An 18,911-nucleotide genomic window follows, 5' to 3' on the forward strand; every position below is an offset into this window, starting at 1 on the left:
TTGTGACCTGGTCATAGAAGGCCACCAGGTTGGTCTGCCAGGACCTGCCTCTAATGAACCCGTGTTGGTTACCCCTAAGCATAATCTCCCCTGCTGGCCCCTCGCGGACATGCGCCAAGACAATTCTCTCAAAAAGCTTACCCAGGATCGAGGTAAGACTAACTGGCCTATCATTTCCTGGGTCCTCCTTCCTCCCTTTTTTGAAAATGGGAACCATATTGGCTCTTTTCTAGTCCTCTGGCACCACACCAGCGCACCACGAGTGCTCATAAAGCCGTGCCAGGGGTCCCGCAATGACCTCTGCTAATTCCCTCAGCACTCTGGGGTGGAGGTCGTCAGGACCAGCTGATTTAAATACGTCCAGTCCCTCCAGAAGTTCCCTGGCTAGGTGCTCACTGACCCTAGGCCTGGGTGCGCCTGAGGGGGTCCCAGCGGACAGGCTGATCCGGTCCCTGTTGAGGAAAATGGAGGCAAAGAAATAGTTAAATAGGTTAGCCTTATTGTCTGGTGTCGCATTAAGCACTGCCCAGGCCCCCAGGCCAAAATCAGGACCCTGTGGCACCAGGCACTGGCCAGACCCCCACGCCAAAATCGGGACCCTGTCATGCTGGGTGCCACCCAGGCTGACATTAGGGCCCATCCTGCTGGGCTTTACTGAAACCTACCCCTCCCGAACAGCCTGCGTGTAGCAGCTCAGAAGTGGTCCCCAAGCCCTTCAGTTCCCTTAAAGCTACTTCCTCCTCCCTCCTCACTGGTCCCCAGCACCCAAGCCTCCATAGCCTGGAACACACAAGGAGACCTTGCCTTCTTCCCTGTGGTTCCTGGTGGTTCTGTGCCCCTGCTCTGGCCTTTAATTACCCTCAAATCCTGGGGCTTCCAGAGCAGAGTTGAGCAAGATTGTGCCTTGGGGCTGTGGTGACCCCCTTCACTTGGGGTCAGAGCTGCTATGGGCCCTTGAGGAAAGAGGTAGTGCCAGGTATCTGTGCTCATAGGTTCAGGGGGCTTGTTCCTCTGGGGTGGGGAAAAAATGTCACCCTGATGCTGCCACCAACAAAGGCAAAGAGAGCCAAGCACAGGGTGGGGTTGTTCCAATGGTATATGCCCCCCCACCAGCCAGCCAGCCCCATGTGGGTCTGTCTCCACAGCTCTACCTCATCTTCCCATCCATCCCCCGCTTCTTCCATATCCATCCCCAGGCATCCCTTTAGCCATTTGTCCATTCATTCACACATCCCTTTGTCCATCCACATGCATGTCTACCTATTCACCTCCATAAATACCACGATCAGACCCTTATGGCATTCTGTCCATCAACCCATCTCCACAAATCCTCTCCATCTGTCTGTCTGTCTGATCCAGCCAGCCCTTATCCCTCTATTTCCCCTCTCTCTATCTGCCGATCTCCCTCTCTCTCTCTCTCTCTTCCCCTCTCTATCTACCCTTCCTTCCTTCCCCCGCCTGTATCCATCTCTCTGTGCTCCCTCTCTCCATCTCCTTGCCATGTCCCCCCTCGCCCCTGCGCTCTGTGCCTCTCCCATCCTGTGCTCTCCCCTTGTTCTCTCCCGTCGGGTTTTTCGTTCCTCCTTTGACATTTTTCTTCCCCAGGGCGGCACGGCTGGAGCCTGCAACCCCATTACCTCCACTGCCACGCCAGGCGGGGGCCCCCCTTCCTCCTCCTGCCTCTGCCCCATGTGAAATGGGGGGTGGGGATGGGCAGGGGGCGCGGGGCTGTGCTGCTTGGGGTGCCCAGCAGCGCGCTAATCTCTCTCTCTTTGTTTTCTCCCCGGCTCTTCTCTCGCTTTGGTTGGTTCAATCTCGTTTTCTTTCCTTAATTTTTTTTCTTCTGTTCTTTTTTTTCCCTTTTTGTTGTTTTTGTTGTTTTATCTTTTTTTTTTTTATTTTCTTCCTCTTTCTTCCGATGCTTAAAGTAGAAGTGGAACAAAAAGGTAAACAGAACCATTACCACTGACCCTACTCTAACACCTGTATAATCGCTGTGGCCATATTAATTGTGACCCCTTCTCCTCTGTCCCTCCCCTTCTCCCCCAGCCCCTTGCCTCCTCCTGGACCCCTCCTCTCTCTCCTCCCCTGCCCCCCTTTCTCATCCCTGTCCCCCCGAATTTTCTCTCTCTGGTTTTGTTACCTCCTGAATTGGCCTCCCTGGCAAAACGCAGCCCCCCATCCCCTCCTGCTCTTTCTTTGCCCCATCTTAGCTCCAAGGATGCTCAGGCCTGGTCCTGGTCCAGGGGGCCAAGCCTAAGGGGAGGGTGCTGGAGGGTGTGGGGGGAGTGGGGGGAAGCTGGCAGGTGGGGAAAGGGGGGGTGCGTTTTAACCATTTATGTCTCAGCGCCTTTTTTTAGCTCCTTCAGGGGGAAAATAATCTCGGCAGCCCACTTCTCCGTCTTTTCTATCCCTCCATCGAGGTCCTCTGCTCCGCTAGCCCCGTTTCCATGACAACCAATTGGGTACCTCAGTCTACCTCATTCACCGCCTCGCTCTCTCTCTCCTCTTGGTTTCCGTTCTGTCTCTATTATTATTATTTTTTTTTTTTATTTTTTTTTTATTTTCCCCTTAGTTCCTGCTTTTTCCCCCAAAAAGGATGACCCCCCCTCCCCAAAATGGCCTTTTTTGTTTGTTTGTTTGTTTGTTTGTTTTAACTCCAGTAATGGGGGAAATTGGCTCAAATCATGGGCAAGGGAAGGGACTCTGAGAGGCATCAACCTCTGTAGCTGTTGGGCCCCTCTGCATTGGGTATCACCAGGGGGGTGTAAGTCACTGGCTGCAATTGCTCAGGTGCTTAAGCACCTGCTTAATTTATGCACCTGCCCTGTGGGTGAGGTGGGTGCCAGGACGCAGCTGGCTGAGGGACGGGGCATGGGCAGGTGCTGAGAGCTAAGTATGCACTTTGATCCAATTGGGACCAAAGAGGCTTCAGTTCCTGTTCAAAGCAGGGTTATTTATTAGTATTATTACTATTATTATTGTTGTTGTTGTTATTGCTATTATTACTATTCAGCTAGCATACATCATCATCCAATTAATATGTAACCACATTTTAAATAGGTCTTATTGGGGCCTATGCAGATGCTTAAAGCTAAGCACTTGCTGAAAACTAATTGAAATAAAGAGGATTTTAGTTCACAAGCAAGGAATTGTTGTTATGCAACTGCATTTTAAATAGGTCTAACTTGGAACATAGGCACAAACTTAGAGCTAAGCACATACTTAAATCTAATTGAAATTAAGAGGACAATACTTAATGTTCAAAGAGAGGTTATTATTATGTATTATATATTGGTGACGATTATGATGATGATGGCAGTATGAAGTAACATTTTCAATATGTTCCACTGGAAGAAAAGCACATGCTTAAAACTAATTGAAACCAAACGGCTTTTAGCATTTATTATTGTTGTTGTTGTTGTAATAAATATAATCATACAATCACCATGCAACAATATTTTAAATAGGTCTTACTGGAATATAAGCACAAACTGCTTAGCATGAGCTAAGCTCATGCTTACATAAAAGTGAAATCAAGACAATGGTAGTACACATGTACAAACCTATTATTACACACGTTTTACATGTAGTAGTAGTAATAATAATAATAAAAATATGCAGTAGCACTTTAAATATGTTCCACTCAAAATAAGCATATGCTTGCATCTAAGTGGAACCTATGGAATTTTGGCAAAGATTATTATTATTTCCACCAGTTCTCAAGACTTTAATTACCTCCTACTGGCTTATAAGCACATGCTTGTCTGATAGAAATTGTTGGTATTTTAGCCCACACACAAAGAATGATTATCATTAGTATGATCATTAGCATTGTTGTTAATTATTCTTAATAATAATTAAAAGCAATATTAATGCTGACTGATTGCCACTAATGATTTAATAATAACCATGATAATGATGATGATATCACTGTTCCATGGGACCCCCTTGGAACATAAGCACGTGCTTAAAGGTAAGCACTTGCTAAAATCCAAGTCAGCAGGACTTCAGCTCCCAATTAGTTATTACTGTTGCTGTTGTTTTATGATGATGACAGTTGGGGCCATGAGGAGCCTTTCAGCAGGGCCCCTGAGAACCCAACACCCCCCTGCTTAAAGTTAAGCACGTGCTTAAATCCAAGTAAGCAGGACTTGAGTTATTCTTATCGTTATTCAGGACATGAGGAGCCTTTCAGGCCCCTAAGAACCCAACACCCTGCTTAAAGCTAAGCCTGTGCCTAAGCACCCTCCCAAGCCAGGGCTCTGCCCTGCGCCCTCCTGAGCTCCTAAAGCCCCTTCCCCACCCCACCCCGCCTATGGCTGCTTCTCCTTTCTTTTCGGTTCCTCAGTGATGCTTCTGCTTTCCTCCCGTCTCCTCCTTGCCTCTGTTTTAACCCTCCAAGTGCCGTGCTAATGAGACACCGTGGAACTAAAAATAAGCAAACTGAACCATAAATAACCCCTCCCACCCCATCCCTTTATATATATAGATACATTTTATATATATAAAGCCCGGCTTTTATTTTGAACCGATAACCAGCCGCTCTGAGTGTTACTAACCACCACGGGCCTTTGCGTTGATTTTTCTGTTGACTTCTGATTAATTTGGGTTCTTCCCTCCTGGTTTTGTTTCCAATCTCACCTGGGGGTCGGCATTTCCTTGTGAATTGTTTTCTGCCTGTCAAACCCCGGCCCAGCTGCAGTCACGCCCTTGATCCGTTATTGTTGGGAAGAGGAGGAGGGGGCTGAGAAATTCCACATCCCCCCACCCCCCCTGCACCCCCAGCTTTGCATTCAGGGCTCTTGTTTTGTATTTTAATTCTGGCCCTTGGACTGTAAGTAATCGCCGCTGATGGGGCTGGAGGCCATGAACGGAGACAGTTAATGAGCTGATCTTCATTAAGAACCAAACGAATGCCAAAAAGCAAACCAAATAGCCAGGCTTGATTCTTCCCATCTCTCTCTCTCTCTCTCTCTCTCTTTCTCTCTCTGTCTGTCTGGGGTGGATGTGTCTGGGCTGGGGACTTTGGGGCGGGGAGTGCTATTTCAATGATTTCTTTCCCCACAGGTGCTACCCAGGAGGTCATGGGTTCGAAACTCACCCAGGCCAGGTCCTGGATCTTTCCCTGGGCGTGGGGGAGCGGTGAATTGATTGTTTCCTTGTCCATTTTTGAGCCAACTCCCACGGGTGTGTCCTCCCCCTTCAACCTCACATGGAACCACCTTCCCCTCCTCGTTAACCCTGTTTCTCCTCCTGCCAGGCACCATCCACCTTCTCCATCTCACCCACCACCCCCAGCCTGGACCACGGGGCCTCCTCCCTCAGCCTGTGAGTCATAGATCCCACTTTGCTTCAGCCCCATGATCCATCCCCCTTCAGAGGAACAAGGACCCCTGGCCTGGCCAGCCCTGCCCCAACCAGAAGGGAGTTCTGCTAGCTTGCAGGGGTAGTAGAGCTGTTATCCTGTCCCTGGGCTGGGCTGCTAGATGTGGGAAGGTGCATGTACACACACGTGTTCATGCTATGCATTCATGTGCAAGCATTCTTACACACGTGTGGGTATATGCAAACCAAAACATACAGGCCTGTGCCTGTTTGCATATAACACGCATCCCAGACATTCACATGTGCACTCACATGCACCCACATGCACACAGCTATGTGAACACGCACGAACATGGAAATACAGCCACACAACAAAGCATACACATCTGGATGGAGGCATGCATACACATGGGAGCCCCTGCACATGTTAACACATACATGCACACACAAAAACCTGCATTAATTGCAGCATGCAGACACACATACATCAGGATATACAAATGCTTGTACACACATGAGAACATCCCCACATGCATGCATGTGTGTGCCTATAGACAACGTGAGCTCATCAGCAAATGAGTGTGGATGTATATGCACACCAGACTATGCTTGCATGGACAAGGCTGCATTGGCACTCATATGGTACAGGAACATATGAACACATACATGAGCATGTGTGAACAGCACAGTTGTACATGCCACAAGATAGAGGCATACACACAAAACGTGTGCACCCTGGCATAGATATGCATGTGCGTGGGAGCAGCATGCAGACTTACACATATACATGCAAAGAACAACTGCCTGCATTGCAATGTACAGGCATATATATACATGCAAGGACGTGCGTACTTCCCCATATATATGAGTACCCCCCACCCCTCCATCTGTACACTTATGCTTAGCTATGGGTACATGCATCTGTCAGCAAATGCGCATGGATGCACAAAACACACCTACATGGGCAGTGCTACATTGGTACCCATATAGGATCCTCAAGCACCCACGAGCACATATGTGTACAGGCATGGACAGGAACACATACCATTCACTTGGGGGGGCCAAGGGGGGCCGAGGTGTTGGGAATCAGGCAGGCACTGGAGGGGCAAGGGAAGGCCAGAGGATGGTGGGAGGGGGGGACCCAGAGTGGCTGGAGTTCATGGACACATCCCCGTGACCTTTGGTGCTATGGAGGGCCCCTACATGTGTGCGCATGCATTTGAGATGCACACTGAGTTACAGTGGGGAACACCAGGCCCAGAGGCCCTAGATTTGTGGAGGGGAGGAATCTAGGGTTAGACAGACCATCGAGGGGTTGGCTCAGGGTATGCAGCAAAGCTATTGCAAAGGTGTGTGGAATCCAGGTGTCCTGGCTGCCCTGCCTTGTACAGAAAAATAGACAGATTAATAGTAAGATTTGAGAGGGACAGCTGGGCACCAGGACACCTGGGTTCTCGTGCTCACTTGGGGAGGAAGAGTAGAGTCTAGCAACTAGGGCAGCAGGCTGAGTGTCAGGACTCCTGGGTTCTCTCCATAGCTATGGTAGGGGAGTGGGGTCAAATGGGATAGTGGGGGAGGCTGGTTCTATCCCTGGTGGTACCTCTGAGTCACAGCATGACAGTGGGCACCCCAGAGCAGGAGGTGTCTTCATGGCAGCTATGCTCCGCTCCCCTCCCCCTAACTTCCTGGCATCTCCACCATGGCGCCAGACCTGCCCTCTCACACACAGCCATCATCAGTCATGTGAAGTGCCTGGCAGCACTGGGGGCAGAGGCAGGCTGTTGGGAGGGTGCAGGGGTGGGGGGAGGTGCACCTAGCTGGTGATCAAATAGGATGCTGGGTTCCTGGGGCTGGATTCTGCTCTGTGCTGGTCTGGGCACCATGGGTGCATATAATGGCTTGGCCCTGAGCAGAGAACTCGCCACGCATGGGGGACTGCATGCCAAGTGTGGCGGGGGGGAGTGGAAACTGGTGCCCCAAAATCCTGCCCCCCAGCTGGTGACCACCCCAATGACTCTGTTGCCCCCTCTGGCTGCCATGGGGACTGCGCTTGGTCCCATTGGTGCTCGCTGCCACCCCGCTGTGGCCATGATGGGGACTGCACCCACCCTCCCTGTTGGCTCTGCAATCCCCCTGGCTCTGCCCTGGGCCCAGCTCCACTCTTCTTGCTCTGCTGCCCCTGGTGACAAGTTCTCTGCTCCCCGTGGGCCCTTTTTTCTCCCCACAGCACTAATGCCTTTCTCTCCCCCAGCCTCTCCACAGCTACTGCCGGAGTCCAGAGACCATTGCTCCCCCCCACACCTCAATCCCCCAATTCTCTTCCCCCTTCCCCCCTGGGGCAGGGGGGCAGGACGGCCTGCCCCCCGCTGCCCCGCGCTCGGTCTCTGCTGCTTTGAATCAAACCTGGCTGTTCGTGTCGGCGGGGGGCGGGTGGGGAACGGCATTTTCTACTCCCTTCTGTCCTCCCGCCAGCTCGTCCAGACCGGGAGCCATGCTAACCTCTGCTCCCCCCTCAACAGGGACCCCTGTCTGGACTGGGACAGGGCCTCCTCCAAGTCATGGTGGGGTTTATGGGCATAAAAACCAGCCAATCATGGCTGGGCTCTGCGTTGTATAGTGTTGAAAAAGTTGCCCCCACCCCCTCCTCTTCTTCCTCCTCTCCCCTCCACTCTCATGCACCTCTCCTGACTTGGGGTGGGGAGGGGTGCACCCCCCATCCCCTCACTATCCAGCCCTCCATCTGGCATGGGGGATATGGCATGGAGGGGAGTGGGCTCCAGTAGTTAGAGCAGGGAGGGTGCTGAAAGCCAGGACACCTGGGTTCTAACCAAGTTTGAAGTGAACTGTTGAGCCTAGTAGTTAGGGGGGGGGGGCAGTCATTGCTGGGAGCCCAGATGCCTGGGTTCTCTGGGAGGTGAGTGGGGTCTGGTTGGTTAGACCCAGGGGGCCAGGATGCCTGGGTTCTGCCTCAGCTCTCCCACTGAGCCTGCCTCCTGGGCACCCCACCCCCTTCCCCCCCCCTCAGTTTCTCCAGTGAATGTAGCCTGGGAGGGCAGGTCTGGGCAGAACTCAGCCAGACCCTGCCCCCCTCAATACTCCCCATCACCACCCTGGTCTTGGGGGTGGAACGAGACTGGGGCTGAGCCTGACCCCACCCAAGCCATGGGGATCTGGCTTGACCCAGCAGGTGTCAATCTCCTGCACTCTGAGCATCCCCTGCAGTGCTGGGGGTCCCACAGCTCCTTCCTGGCACCTCCTGGGTTGGGGGGGCAGCACAGCCCCCTCATACTCCTTTAGCTTTCTGGGCCCCACCCACCCATAATCCCCCCAGCCCCCAAGGCAAGAATTGAGTGAGGGCCGTGACTGCAGCTCCCGGCGCGGCTCCCACTGCCTCTCACCGCTTTTCTCTCTCTCTCTCTCTCTTTCTCTTTCTTTCCGTCTCTCGTTCTATTGCTGCTTCTCTCTATCTCCATCCTTTTCTCCCTGTCCCACACCTTTTGCCCCCCTTCCCCTTGTTTTCCCTGCTTCCCTCTGCCTTTTACCCCTCCTCCTTTCCTTTTAATCCCCCTCCCCTTATTCTCCCTCCCTCTGCCTCTTACCCCTTCACCTCTCCTTTTGCCCCCTTCCCTTTGTTTTACCCACCTTCCTCTGCCTTTTACCCGCCTCCCCCTTCCTTTTATCCCCTCTCCACTCCTTTTGTCCCTGCCCCCCCCCCACCTCCTCCCACAGTCTTCGTGTGCCCGGGGACGCTACAGAAGGTGCTGGAGGCCACATCAACGCATGAGTCGGAGCACCAGGCAGGGGCGTGGTGCAAGGACCCACTGCAAGCGGGTGACCGCATCTACGTGATGCCATGGGTGCCATACCGCACGGACACGCTGACCGAGTACGCCTCGTGGGATGATTATGTGGGTGCCCGCCACACCACCACCTACCGCTTGCCCAACCGTGTGGATGGCACTGGCTTTGTGGTGTATGATGGTGCTGTCTTCTACAACAAGGAGCGGACGCGCAACATTGTTAAGTATGACCTGCGCACACGCATCAAGAGTGGTGAAACTGTCATTGCCACAGCCAACTACCATGACACCTCGCCCTATCGCTGGGGCGGCAAGACTGATATCGACCTGGCTGTGGACGAAAGCGGGCTGTGGGTCATCTATGCCACCGAGGCCAACAGTGGGCGCCTGGTGGTGAGCCAGCTCAACCCCTACACACTGCGCTTCGAGGGCACTTGGGAGACGGGTTACGACAAACGGGCGGCCTCTAATGCCTTCATGGCATGTGGCGTGCTGTATGTGGTGCGCAGCGTCTATGTGGACGATGACAGTGAGGCAGCCGGCAACCGCGTGGACTACGCCTTCAACACCAATGCCAACCGTGAGGAGCCCGTGGGCCTAGCCTTCCCCAACCCCTACCAGTTCGTCTCATCTGTGGACTACAACCCCCGCGACAACCAGCTCTACGTGTGGAACAACTACTTTGTCGTGCGCTACGCCCTCCAGTTTGGGCCCCCTGATCCTAGTGCTGGTGAGGGGGGGTGGAGCCGGACACTGGGGTTCTGGGATCAGCTACGGGTAGTGCAGTGAACAGGAGACCTGGCTTCTGGGCTCTGCTACAGGTGACAGGACGCCTGGGGCCTGTCCTTGGCTCTGGGAGGGGAACAGGGTCTAGTCACTCAGGCAGGAGACACTGCACCTTGGGGAGGGAGCCCTGCAGCAAGGCAGGGGCATGTAGAGAGAGGGGACCAAGGAAATGGGGGCATTGGAATGATGGGGGTGTCTAGGATGGGGTGTCCAGGGACCAAGGTAAGGCAGGGGGTAATGGGGTTCAGGGGGGTGATGGAGGAACCCAGACGGGCCAGTGCTGGGCTGGGGGGAGCTATGGGGGTCTCAGGTGGTGATCTGGGGGCCAGGGCCAGGCTGGAGAGAGTTACAGGGAGACCCAGGAGTGGGGGAACTGCCAGTGTTCCCTGATCCTGCCATTCTCCACAGGCCCAGTGACTTCAACACCACCCAGCACGACAGTGGCACCAGCACGGCCCACACCAGCCACAACCACAGCAGCACCAGCAGCCAGCACTACAGCGCGCCGGGCCCCACTCACTACCCACCCTGGTGGTGCTAGCAACCAGAAGGGTACAGAGCCAGCACCTGCCACAGTCACGGCTGCAGCCCCGAGTACACGCCGCCCACCTGCCCCTGGCCAGCACAGTGCCCCCGAGCTCTTCTGCGAGCCCCGCGAGGTGCGCCGTGTCCAGTGGCCTGCCACACAGCAGGGCATGCTGGTTGAACGGCCCTGCCCCAAGGGTACTCGAGGTGGGTCTGGATGCTAGGGACCCTCATGGGGGAGAGGGGGGCGGGGGCCGACCGGGATTGGCAGGGGGAAACCAGGATACTGGGATTCTGGCCCAGCTCAGAGGGAGGGCAGTGGGAGCCTTGGATGCCCTTGAAGGTGGGGAGCCAGGACACCTGGGTTCTCTCCCATCTCTGGGACAGGAGTAGATGATGGAAGCCTGGATACCAGGGTCCTCACCTGGCTCTGTGGAGAGAAGGAGTCTGGGAGCCAGGACACCAGGGTTACATCTCAGCTCTGGGCAGGGGAGGGGAGGCTGGGTTCTGTCCCCACCCCTGGGAGAGGAGAGTGGTCTAATGGGTTAGATCAGAAAGGGCTGGGAGCCTGGATACCTGGGTTCTCTCCCAGGTCTTGGAAATAATTGGCATCTGGGATCCAATAATTAGAGCTGGAGGAGCAGGGAGCCAGGACACCTGGGTTCTCTCCAGGCCCTCTCTTGACCCCTCATGGCTGACAGCTCCCTGCAAGGCAGTAGTGAGGGCTTGTGTTCTCCACCAGGGGTCCCCAGATGGAGGGAAGGGGGTGTCCAGGCTGGTGCAAGGGTCTCATCCTGCCCTACTCCCCCCCCCCCGCAGGCATCGCCTCCTTCCAGTGCCTGCCCTCATTGGGGATCTGGAACCCGCGTGGTCCTGACCTCAGCAACTGCACCAGCCCCTGGGTCAACCAGGTAGCCCAGAAGGTATTGCCCCTGCCCCTGCCCTGGGGGTGGGGGGTGGAGCACAGTCCCAATGGGGCGGTCAGCGAGGTACCATTTGTCCCCTCCAGGGGTGTTGCTGGTCCTTGATGGAGTCTGGGGCGAGTGTGTTGGGGGTTATTGTCTTTGTCCTGCTGGGGATGGGGGACAGCTTGTCCCAGGGGAAGTGGGGTCCGTGCTGAAGCCTGAGGAGGGGCAGGGGGTCATGGTTGGTGCCCTGCTGGGCCTGGGGGGAGGTCCCTGGGGGATCATGGCTGGTCCCTGCACCCAGTACTGAGCTGCTGGTGTGTTTGTGCGTGCCTGTGTCTGTCTCTGTGTGCATGTGTTTCTGTATCTTTCTTTGTGTGCGTGCCTGTGTGTGTGCATGTGCTCATGTGGGTTTGTCTATCTGTGTGCATGCATGTGTGTGTCTGCACCTGTCTGTGTGTGTGTGTCTGCCCGTGGTGCCCCCAGATCAAGAGCGGGGAGAATGCGGCGAACATCGCAGGTGAACTGGCCCGCCACACGCGTGGGCCCATCTACGCTGGCGACGTCAGCTCATCAGTGCGACTCATGGAGCAGCTGCTCGACATCCTGGATGCACAGCTCCAGGCACTGCGGCCCATCGAGCGCGAGTCGGCTGGCAAGAACTACAACAAGGTGCTGGTGCAGGGGGTTTGGCAGCCTCAACCCTGGGTTCTATCCCTGGTCCAGGAGGGGAGTGGGGCCTGGAGGGGTTGGGAGCCCCGATGCCTGGGTTCTGTCCCCACTCTGGGAGGGGAATGGGGCCTAAGGGTTTAGAGCTGTGGGGCCTGGGAGCCTAGACACCTGGATTTTATCCCAGCTCTGCAAAGGGAATGGGGTCTGCCGGGGGGGCCCAGACACCTGGATTCTATCCTAGCTCTAGGAGAGGAAAAGGGTCTGGGGGAGTTAGAATGGAGGGAGGGGAGCCTGGACACCTGGGTTCTATCCCCAGCTCAGCTAGCTATCCACTACTTATCTAATGGTTATCAGTTACATGTTTGCTTATTTGCTACCATCTAGTTAACCACTACTTATCTACAAATTATCAGGTAGTTAGCCAGTGCTGATCAAATAGTTATAACACAGATGCCTATTAACTAGTTACCTACTAGTAACTGATTAGTTATTGATGTGTTACCTACTGGTTGTTAACTTGTTACCCTGCAGCTAAGCTGCCTACCAGTACTAGTATCTCATGCTATCTTGTACACTGGCTAGTTAGTGATTTACTGGCTTGTTGGCTAGTATCCGATTGGCTGCTTACCGACTACTTATAGGTCAGTGAACAGCTGCTATCTAGTAATTATTGCTAGTTGGTTTGCTGGTTACCTAATAGTTATATGTCAGGTACCAGCTAGTTATTGCTAGTTCCTCCCTGGTTCAGTGCTGACCTAGTGGTGACTGGCTAGTACCTAGGGTCACCAGCTTGGTATGGGCTACTGCCCGCTGAGGGCAGCAGGCCGTGATCTGGGATGGCAGGAGTGGTCTCCACATCCCACCTAGGGCTGTCCCCCTGGGATTGGGGCCCCCAGGATCAGGCCATGACCTTCCTCTCCTCTGTCCTGCAGATGCATAAGAGAGAGCGAACCTGCAAAGACTACATCAAGGTGAGGGGGGGAAGGTAGAAGGGTGCCACAAGACCAAAGTGGGTGACACAAGGGGGTATAGAGGGCCTTGTGGGGGGATGGGGAGCATACCCAGCCCATCACACTGGTTGAGGGCTGCTCTGGCTCCATCTGCCCAGGGTCAGGAGAGGCTGTGGTATCCCCTGGGACCACCATGGCTGACCCCAGTCCGTGCCCCCCTCAGGCGGTGGTGGAGACGGTGGACAACCTTCTGCGGCCTGAGGCGCTGGAGTCGTGGAAGGACATGAACGGGACAGAACAGGTGCACACAGCTACCATGCTGCTGGATATCTTGGAGGAGGGTGCCTTCCTGCTGGCCGACAATGTCAAGGAGCCCGCCCGCTTTGTCACCTCCCGCCAGAACGTTGGTGAGCCTCATTGGGAGATGGCCTGGAGCTCCCCTGAATGCTGGGGTCCCTGCCCATGGGAGCAGGGATGGGCAATGGGACATCCTGGAACTCCCCAGATACCTGGGTCTGGTCTCATGGGGCAGTGGAAGGCAGCCTGGGGCCTTCCTAGACACCAGGGTCCCTGCCCATGGGTGGGGATGGGACAGGTTGGGCTCCCCTGGATGCCTGCGTCTGCTTTCATGTGGAGCAAGGAGGACAGAGAGCCAGCAGCCTCCCCAGACACCTGGGTCAACACTCTTACGTGGGAGCAGGCTGGAGGGCACAGGCAGCCTGGAGCCTTACTAGACCCAGGGTCCACACCTGCACAGGGCATGAGGGAGGAGGGTAGCAGGTAGGTGAGACTGCTCCCTGCCACCTGGACACCTGCATTCCCAGGGATGGAGGCCAGGAAAGGCAGGGCTTCCCCAAGTGCCCATGCCCCTAGAGTCTGAGCTCCCCAAGGTGACAGAGGCCCCTCATGCCAGGGCTGAAGTGGCCCCCCACAGCTTGGTAGGGGGCTGGGCTGGGGGCTGTCCCTGTCTTTTCCCTTCCCTGCTCTGGGGCATTCACCTGGCTCGGCTCCCCCCACCACTGCCTCTTGTGTCCATAGGGTGGATGCCCCTGGTTCTGGGAGGGTATCAATGCAGTATGCAATGAGCATGTCCTTAGAACACACTTCTGGCAGTTGGAGGCACTATGCATGTGTGTAGCATGGGCATGTGCCAGACTGAGGCATAGCAACACACACGTAATATGCATGTGCACGGGGGATGTGTGCTGTGTGCGTCGCTGTTCATGCCCTTCTTCCCTCTCCCCCTCCCCCCAAGTGCTGGAGGTGACGGTGCTGAACACGGAGGGGCAGGTGCAGGAGCTGGTTTTCCCGCAGGAGCTGGGGGGCGAGAACTCCATCCAGCTCTCAGCCAACACCATCAAGCAGAACAGCCGCAACGGTCAGTGGGGCTGGGGCTCAGGGTCCTGGGGGTGGGGCTGGAAGCCCTGGGGGGAGGGATGGCGAGTCAGAGCTCATGGTCCTGCCCCCCTGCACACATGGGGAAGCTGGGGGCCTCAGGGTGGAGCTGGGGCATGGGACTTACAGCCCTCCTCCTCCCCCACCCCAGGCGTGGTGGAAGCAGGAGGGTCCAGTGGGTGGGGCTGCAGGAAAGGGGTGGGGCCAGGGGAGGAGCTAACAGCCCTGCCCCCGCAGGTGTGGTGAAGGTGGTGTTCATTCTGTACAACAACCTGGGGCTGTTTCTGTCTACGGAGAATGCCACAGTGAAGCTGAGCGGGGATGCGGGTGCCCTCAGCCCCGCCCTTGTCGTCAACTCCCAGGTCATTGCCGCCTCCATCAACAAAGAGTCCAGCCGTGTCTTCCTCATGGACCCTGTCATCTTTACCCTTGCCCACCTCGAGGTACATCTGCCCGTCCCTGGGGCTCTGAGACCCTGGCCACAGGACATGCTAATAATTCCCCCCCCACCTCGCTAACCCACCCCCATCCTGTCCTGCAGGCCAAGAACCACTTCAATGCCAACTGCTCGTTCTGGAACTACTCGGAGCGCTCCATGATGGGCGCCTGGTCCACGCAGGGCTGCCGGCTGCTGGGCACCAACCGCACCCATACCACCTGCGCCTGCAGCCACCTCACCAACTTTGCTGTGCTCATGGCCCACCGCCAGATTGTAAGGAACCCCCTGCCCTGCACTCCTTCCCCCTCATGACCATGTACCCTTCCATGACCCTATAACACCCCTGGCCTTATATCACCTGCCCCTCCCCCATGGCCTCATGTCCCTTGTTCCCTTACTGCCCTATATAACTGTCCTGTATTCTGACCTCTCTCCACTGCCTCCAGATCCTACCACACCCCCTTGTGCCCCCTCCCCCTCCCCCCCACCAGATGATAAAGGGGCAGAGCCCTGGTCGGGGCTGCTAGGGAACAGGGCCTTGGTTGGGGTTGTGGGGTGCAGTGCCAGCCTGGCAACCCCCTGCCCCATCCCTCCCTCCCTGGCAGTACCAGGGCCGCATGAAGGAGCTGCTACTGTCGGTGATCACATGGGTGGGCGCTGTCATCGCCTTGGTCTGCCTGGCCATCTGCATCTCCACCTTCTGCTTCCTGCGGGGGCTGCAGACTGACCGCACCACCATCCACAAGAACCTCTGCATCAGCCTCTTTCTCGCTGAGCTCCTCTTCCTTGTTGGCATTGACAAGACACAGTACGAGGTGGGCACCATGCCTGCAGTGGGGGTACCCTCCCCTCCTGGGCACCGGGGCAGCATGAGTGGGGCACCACATGGCAAGGACTTGGGTGGGAGTTTCCATGAAGGGTCCCTGTACAGCAAGCCCCCACATACTCCACCCAAGGCAGCTGCAGCTCAACCCTGGGGGAGGGTCCCTGTATGACCAGCCTCTCACACCCCACCCCAGAGGTGGCTGCACCCAGTGCTGGGTGGGCAGTCCCTGTTATACCCGGCCGTCCAACTCGCCCTGCCCCAGAGGTGGCTGCATCTCAGCCCTGGGTGAGAGCACCCCATATAGCCAGCCCCAGACATGCCTGACCCCAGAGGTGGTTGCATCTTGGTGCTAGGCCAAGGGTCCCTGTTATACTTGACTGCCCTGCCCCCCCAGAGGTGGCCACCTCCTGGCTGACACCTTCCTGGTGCCCACAGGTGGCCTGCCCAATCCTGGCAGGGCTGCTGCACTACTTCTTCCTGGCAGCCTTCTCATGGCTGTGCCTGGAGGGTGTCCACCTCTACCTGCTGCTGGTCGAGGTGTTTGAGAGTGAGGCCTCACGTCGCAAATACTACTACCTGGGTGGTTACTGCTTTCCTGCACTCGTTGTGGGCACCGCCGCCGCCATTGACTACCGCAGCTATGGCACTGACAAGGCGTGAGCAGGGGCAGGGCATGGGGAGGTGTTGTGAGCATGAATGACTGGTGCCTCCCGAGACTAGGGGGGCACAATCTGTGGGCATAAGCATTGGCGGTGGGGTGGGGAGTGGCAACTGCCTGCAGAAGCTGGTGGCGGTGGCCAATCTCAGGGGGAGCACGTGCCCCCTCCATGAGTTGCCTATGGCTGTGGGGAAGGGGTGTGGCTCAGGGTGTACCAACAAGGCCTGAGGAAGGCCTGCAGCAGGCACAGGAAAAGGTGGTGGGGTGTGGCACAGGGAGGGGACGGGACCCTGATAAGGTGTGAGCAGGGGACAGGGCAGGGCACTGAGGGCATGAGCAAGGGAAGAGCATGGTGGGCAAGGGGCAGTGAAAGAATGTGAGTGTGGGATACTGATGGGATGGGGGTGGGTGACTGGGTGGAGCAGCAATGGAGCAGTGCAGGGGGGCAGTGGGGGTCATAGGGCATGGCCCTGGAGGCCACTTAGGCTGGGGACACCAGGGCTTTGCCAACAGCTGCAGTGGATGAGGACTCGTACCCAATCTGCCCTGCCCTGCCCTGCCCTGCCCTGCTCTACTCTACCTGGTGCGGGGGGCAGTGACTCACCCCCTCCTTTCTCCCTGAATGCCCCCAGCTGCTGGCTCCGTGTGGATAACTACTTCATCTGGAGCTTCATCGGGCCTGTTTCCTTCGTCATCGTGGTGAGTGCCCATCATAGGGAACCCAGGCGTCCAGGCTGCCAGCCCTCTGCTCTGGCCCCCAGATCCCACTTCTCTCTCAGAGCAGGGATAGAACCCAGGCATGTGGGCTGCCAGGCCCCTTGAAAGCTCTCTCCTTAGCCTGGCAAAGTGCAAGGGAGTGATGGGGAGGGGGCTAGTTCTCCCAGGTCGTGTCTACACATGCGCTTTAATGTGCAATAGTAGCCTGTTTTAATGGGCATTAAAGTATCACTAAAAAACCCCATGGTATTTAGTTAATGTGCATTAAGACAAGCTAATGCACATTTTCTTAGTACCTCACAACGGAAGTACTAAATGTAATGTGTATTAACTAAAGCGTATTAATACATGTCGACATGCCCCCAGGCTCTCTTGGAGGGGTCTATGCCCCAGGCACTGGGAAGGGGGCCCCACCAGTGATGGAGGTTGGTCTCAGGGGCTAAAAATCTTGCGGGGGGGACAGGGACAAGGGCACTGTCAAGGGCAAGTTCTCACCCTCACTTCCTTCTCCCCGCAAGGTGAACCTCGTGTTCCTCATGGTGACATTGCACAAGATGATCCGCAACACGTCTGTGCTCAAACCTGACTCCAGCCGCCTGGACAATATCAAGTGAGGAGGGGGAGACTGTGTGTTGTAGGGGTAGAGAAGGACCCCCTGCTGCTGCAGTGACCTGCTTGGGGGGGAGGTGGGGGGTAGGACCTGGCTTGACCCAGTAGCGCAGCCCCCAGCCCAGGTCCCTGTACGCACAGCCCCCTGCTCCACCCCAGAGCTGGCTGCATCTTGGCACCCACCAAAGGGTCCTTGTAAAAGCAGTCCCAGTCTCCACCCCAGAAACAGTTGCATCTCAGCATGTGGCAGGGGTGCCCCTATGTATACAGCCCCATGCTTTGCCCCAGAGGAGGCTGTATCTCAGCATCAGGCAGCCCCAGTGTATCCTAGCGGTGGCTGCATCTTGGTGCTGGAGGAGAGGTGCCTGGCTCAGTCACCACCTGCCCCCCACCCTCCAGACATGGCTGCATCCCTGTGCTGGGCTGAGGGTCCCTGTTATGCCCAGTCCCATACCCCCACCCCCCAGAATTGGTTGCACATTGATAGTCGGTGAGGGGGGCCCTGTTATACTTAGCCCCACGCGCAACCCCACAGGTGGGTGCCTCCCTGTGGGGCACAGCAGAGAGAACCCTGGCAAATGGCATGCATCTGCCCACAGGTCATGGGCACTGGGAGCCATCGCGCTGCTCTTCCTGCTGGGGCTTACATGGGCCTTCGGCCTCCTCTTCATCAACAAGGAGTCTATCGTCATGGCCTATCTCTTCACCACCTTCAATGCCTTCCAGGGCATGTTCATCTTTGTGTTCCACTGTGCCCTGCAGAAGAAGGTGAGAGTTGGGGGACTGCAGGTCGGGAGTGAGGGGCAGTGACAGCTGAGAGTTGTGGGCAGGTGGCTGCAGGTCAGGACTGAGTGCTGGGGGAGCCAGGCTGGATACTGACCTCCCATCCTCCCTTGCTGCCACCCCCACAGGTGCACCGGGAGTTCAGCAAGTGCCTGCGCCACGCGTCCTGTTGCCTGCGCAGCCCCCCTGGTGCCACCCTCAGCTCCCTCAAGACCTCAGCCATTCGGAGCAACAACCGCTACTACACTGGCACCCAGGTGCGCCTGGCCAAGCATGAGTAGGGGAGAATGGCAGGGCAGGAGCAGCCCCGTCAGTGACACTGGACCCTGGCATGACCCATTGAAGTAGATGGGGCTTCCTGTGCTGGGGAGGGGCTGGCCAGGGTCTGCCCAGTGCCCCCATTGGGGTGACAGGAACTGAGCTTGGAACAGCCTGCACAGAAACAGGGAGGGGTAGGCTGTATGCTGGGCCAGGGGCAGGGGCTAGGGGTGCTGACCCCTGCCCCTGCCCCTCCCCCC

General features: G+C 56.4%; 1 protein-coding gene across 6 annotated transcripts in view; it reads left to right on the forward strand.

The window, feature by feature from the left end:
* ADGRL1 (adhesion G protein-coupled receptor L1) overlaps positions 1-18,911 on the forward strand; it is a 35,861-nt gene that overhangs the window by 13,164 nt on the left and 3,786 nt on the right. For 2 of the 6 annotated variants that reach the window (XM_025192745.1, XM_025192747.1), the window contains exons 4-19: positions 1,929-1,946; positions 9,058-9,858; positions 10,323-10,646; positions 11,259-11,362; positions 11,831-12,016; positions 12,949-12,987; positions 13,190-13,373; positions 14,222-14,344; positions 14,599-14,804; positions 14,903-15,073; positions 15,406-15,615; positions 16,062-16,282; positions 16,917-16,983; positions 17,520-17,611; positions 18,210-18,378; positions 18,522-18,650. In XM_025192745.1, the coding sequence (XP_025048530.1) occupies positions 1,929-1,946; positions 9,058-9,858; positions 10,323-10,646; positions 11,259-11,362; positions 11,831-12,016; positions 12,949-12,987; positions 13,190-13,373; positions 14,222-14,344; positions 14,599-14,804; positions 14,903-15,073; positions 15,406-15,615; positions 16,062-16,282; positions 16,917-16,983; positions 17,520-17,611; positions 18,210-18,378; positions 18,522-18,650 (3,044 nt within the window). The remainder of the gene's footprint in view (positions 1-1,928; positions 1,947-9,057; positions 9,859-10,322; positions 10,647-11,258; positions 11,363-11,830; positions 12,017-12,948; positions 12,988-13,189; positions 13,374-14,221; positions 14,345-14,598; positions 14,805-14,902; positions 15,074-15,405; positions 15,616-16,061; positions 16,283-16,916; positions 16,984-17,519; positions 17,612-18,209; positions 18,379-18,521; positions 18,651-18,911) is intronic. The other 4 variants (XM_006036471.3, XM_025192748.1, XM_025192746.1 and 1 more) reach the window with 3 other exon arrangements.

This window comes from Alligator sinensis, unplaced genomic scaffold (genome assembly GCF_000455745.1).
Source record: "Alligator sinensis unplaced genomic scaffold, ASM45574v1 scaffold1892_1, whole genome shotgun sequence".
NCBI classification, from domain to species: domain Eukaryota; kingdom Metazoa; phylum Chordata; order Crocodylia; family Alligatoridae; genus Alligator; species Alligator sinensis.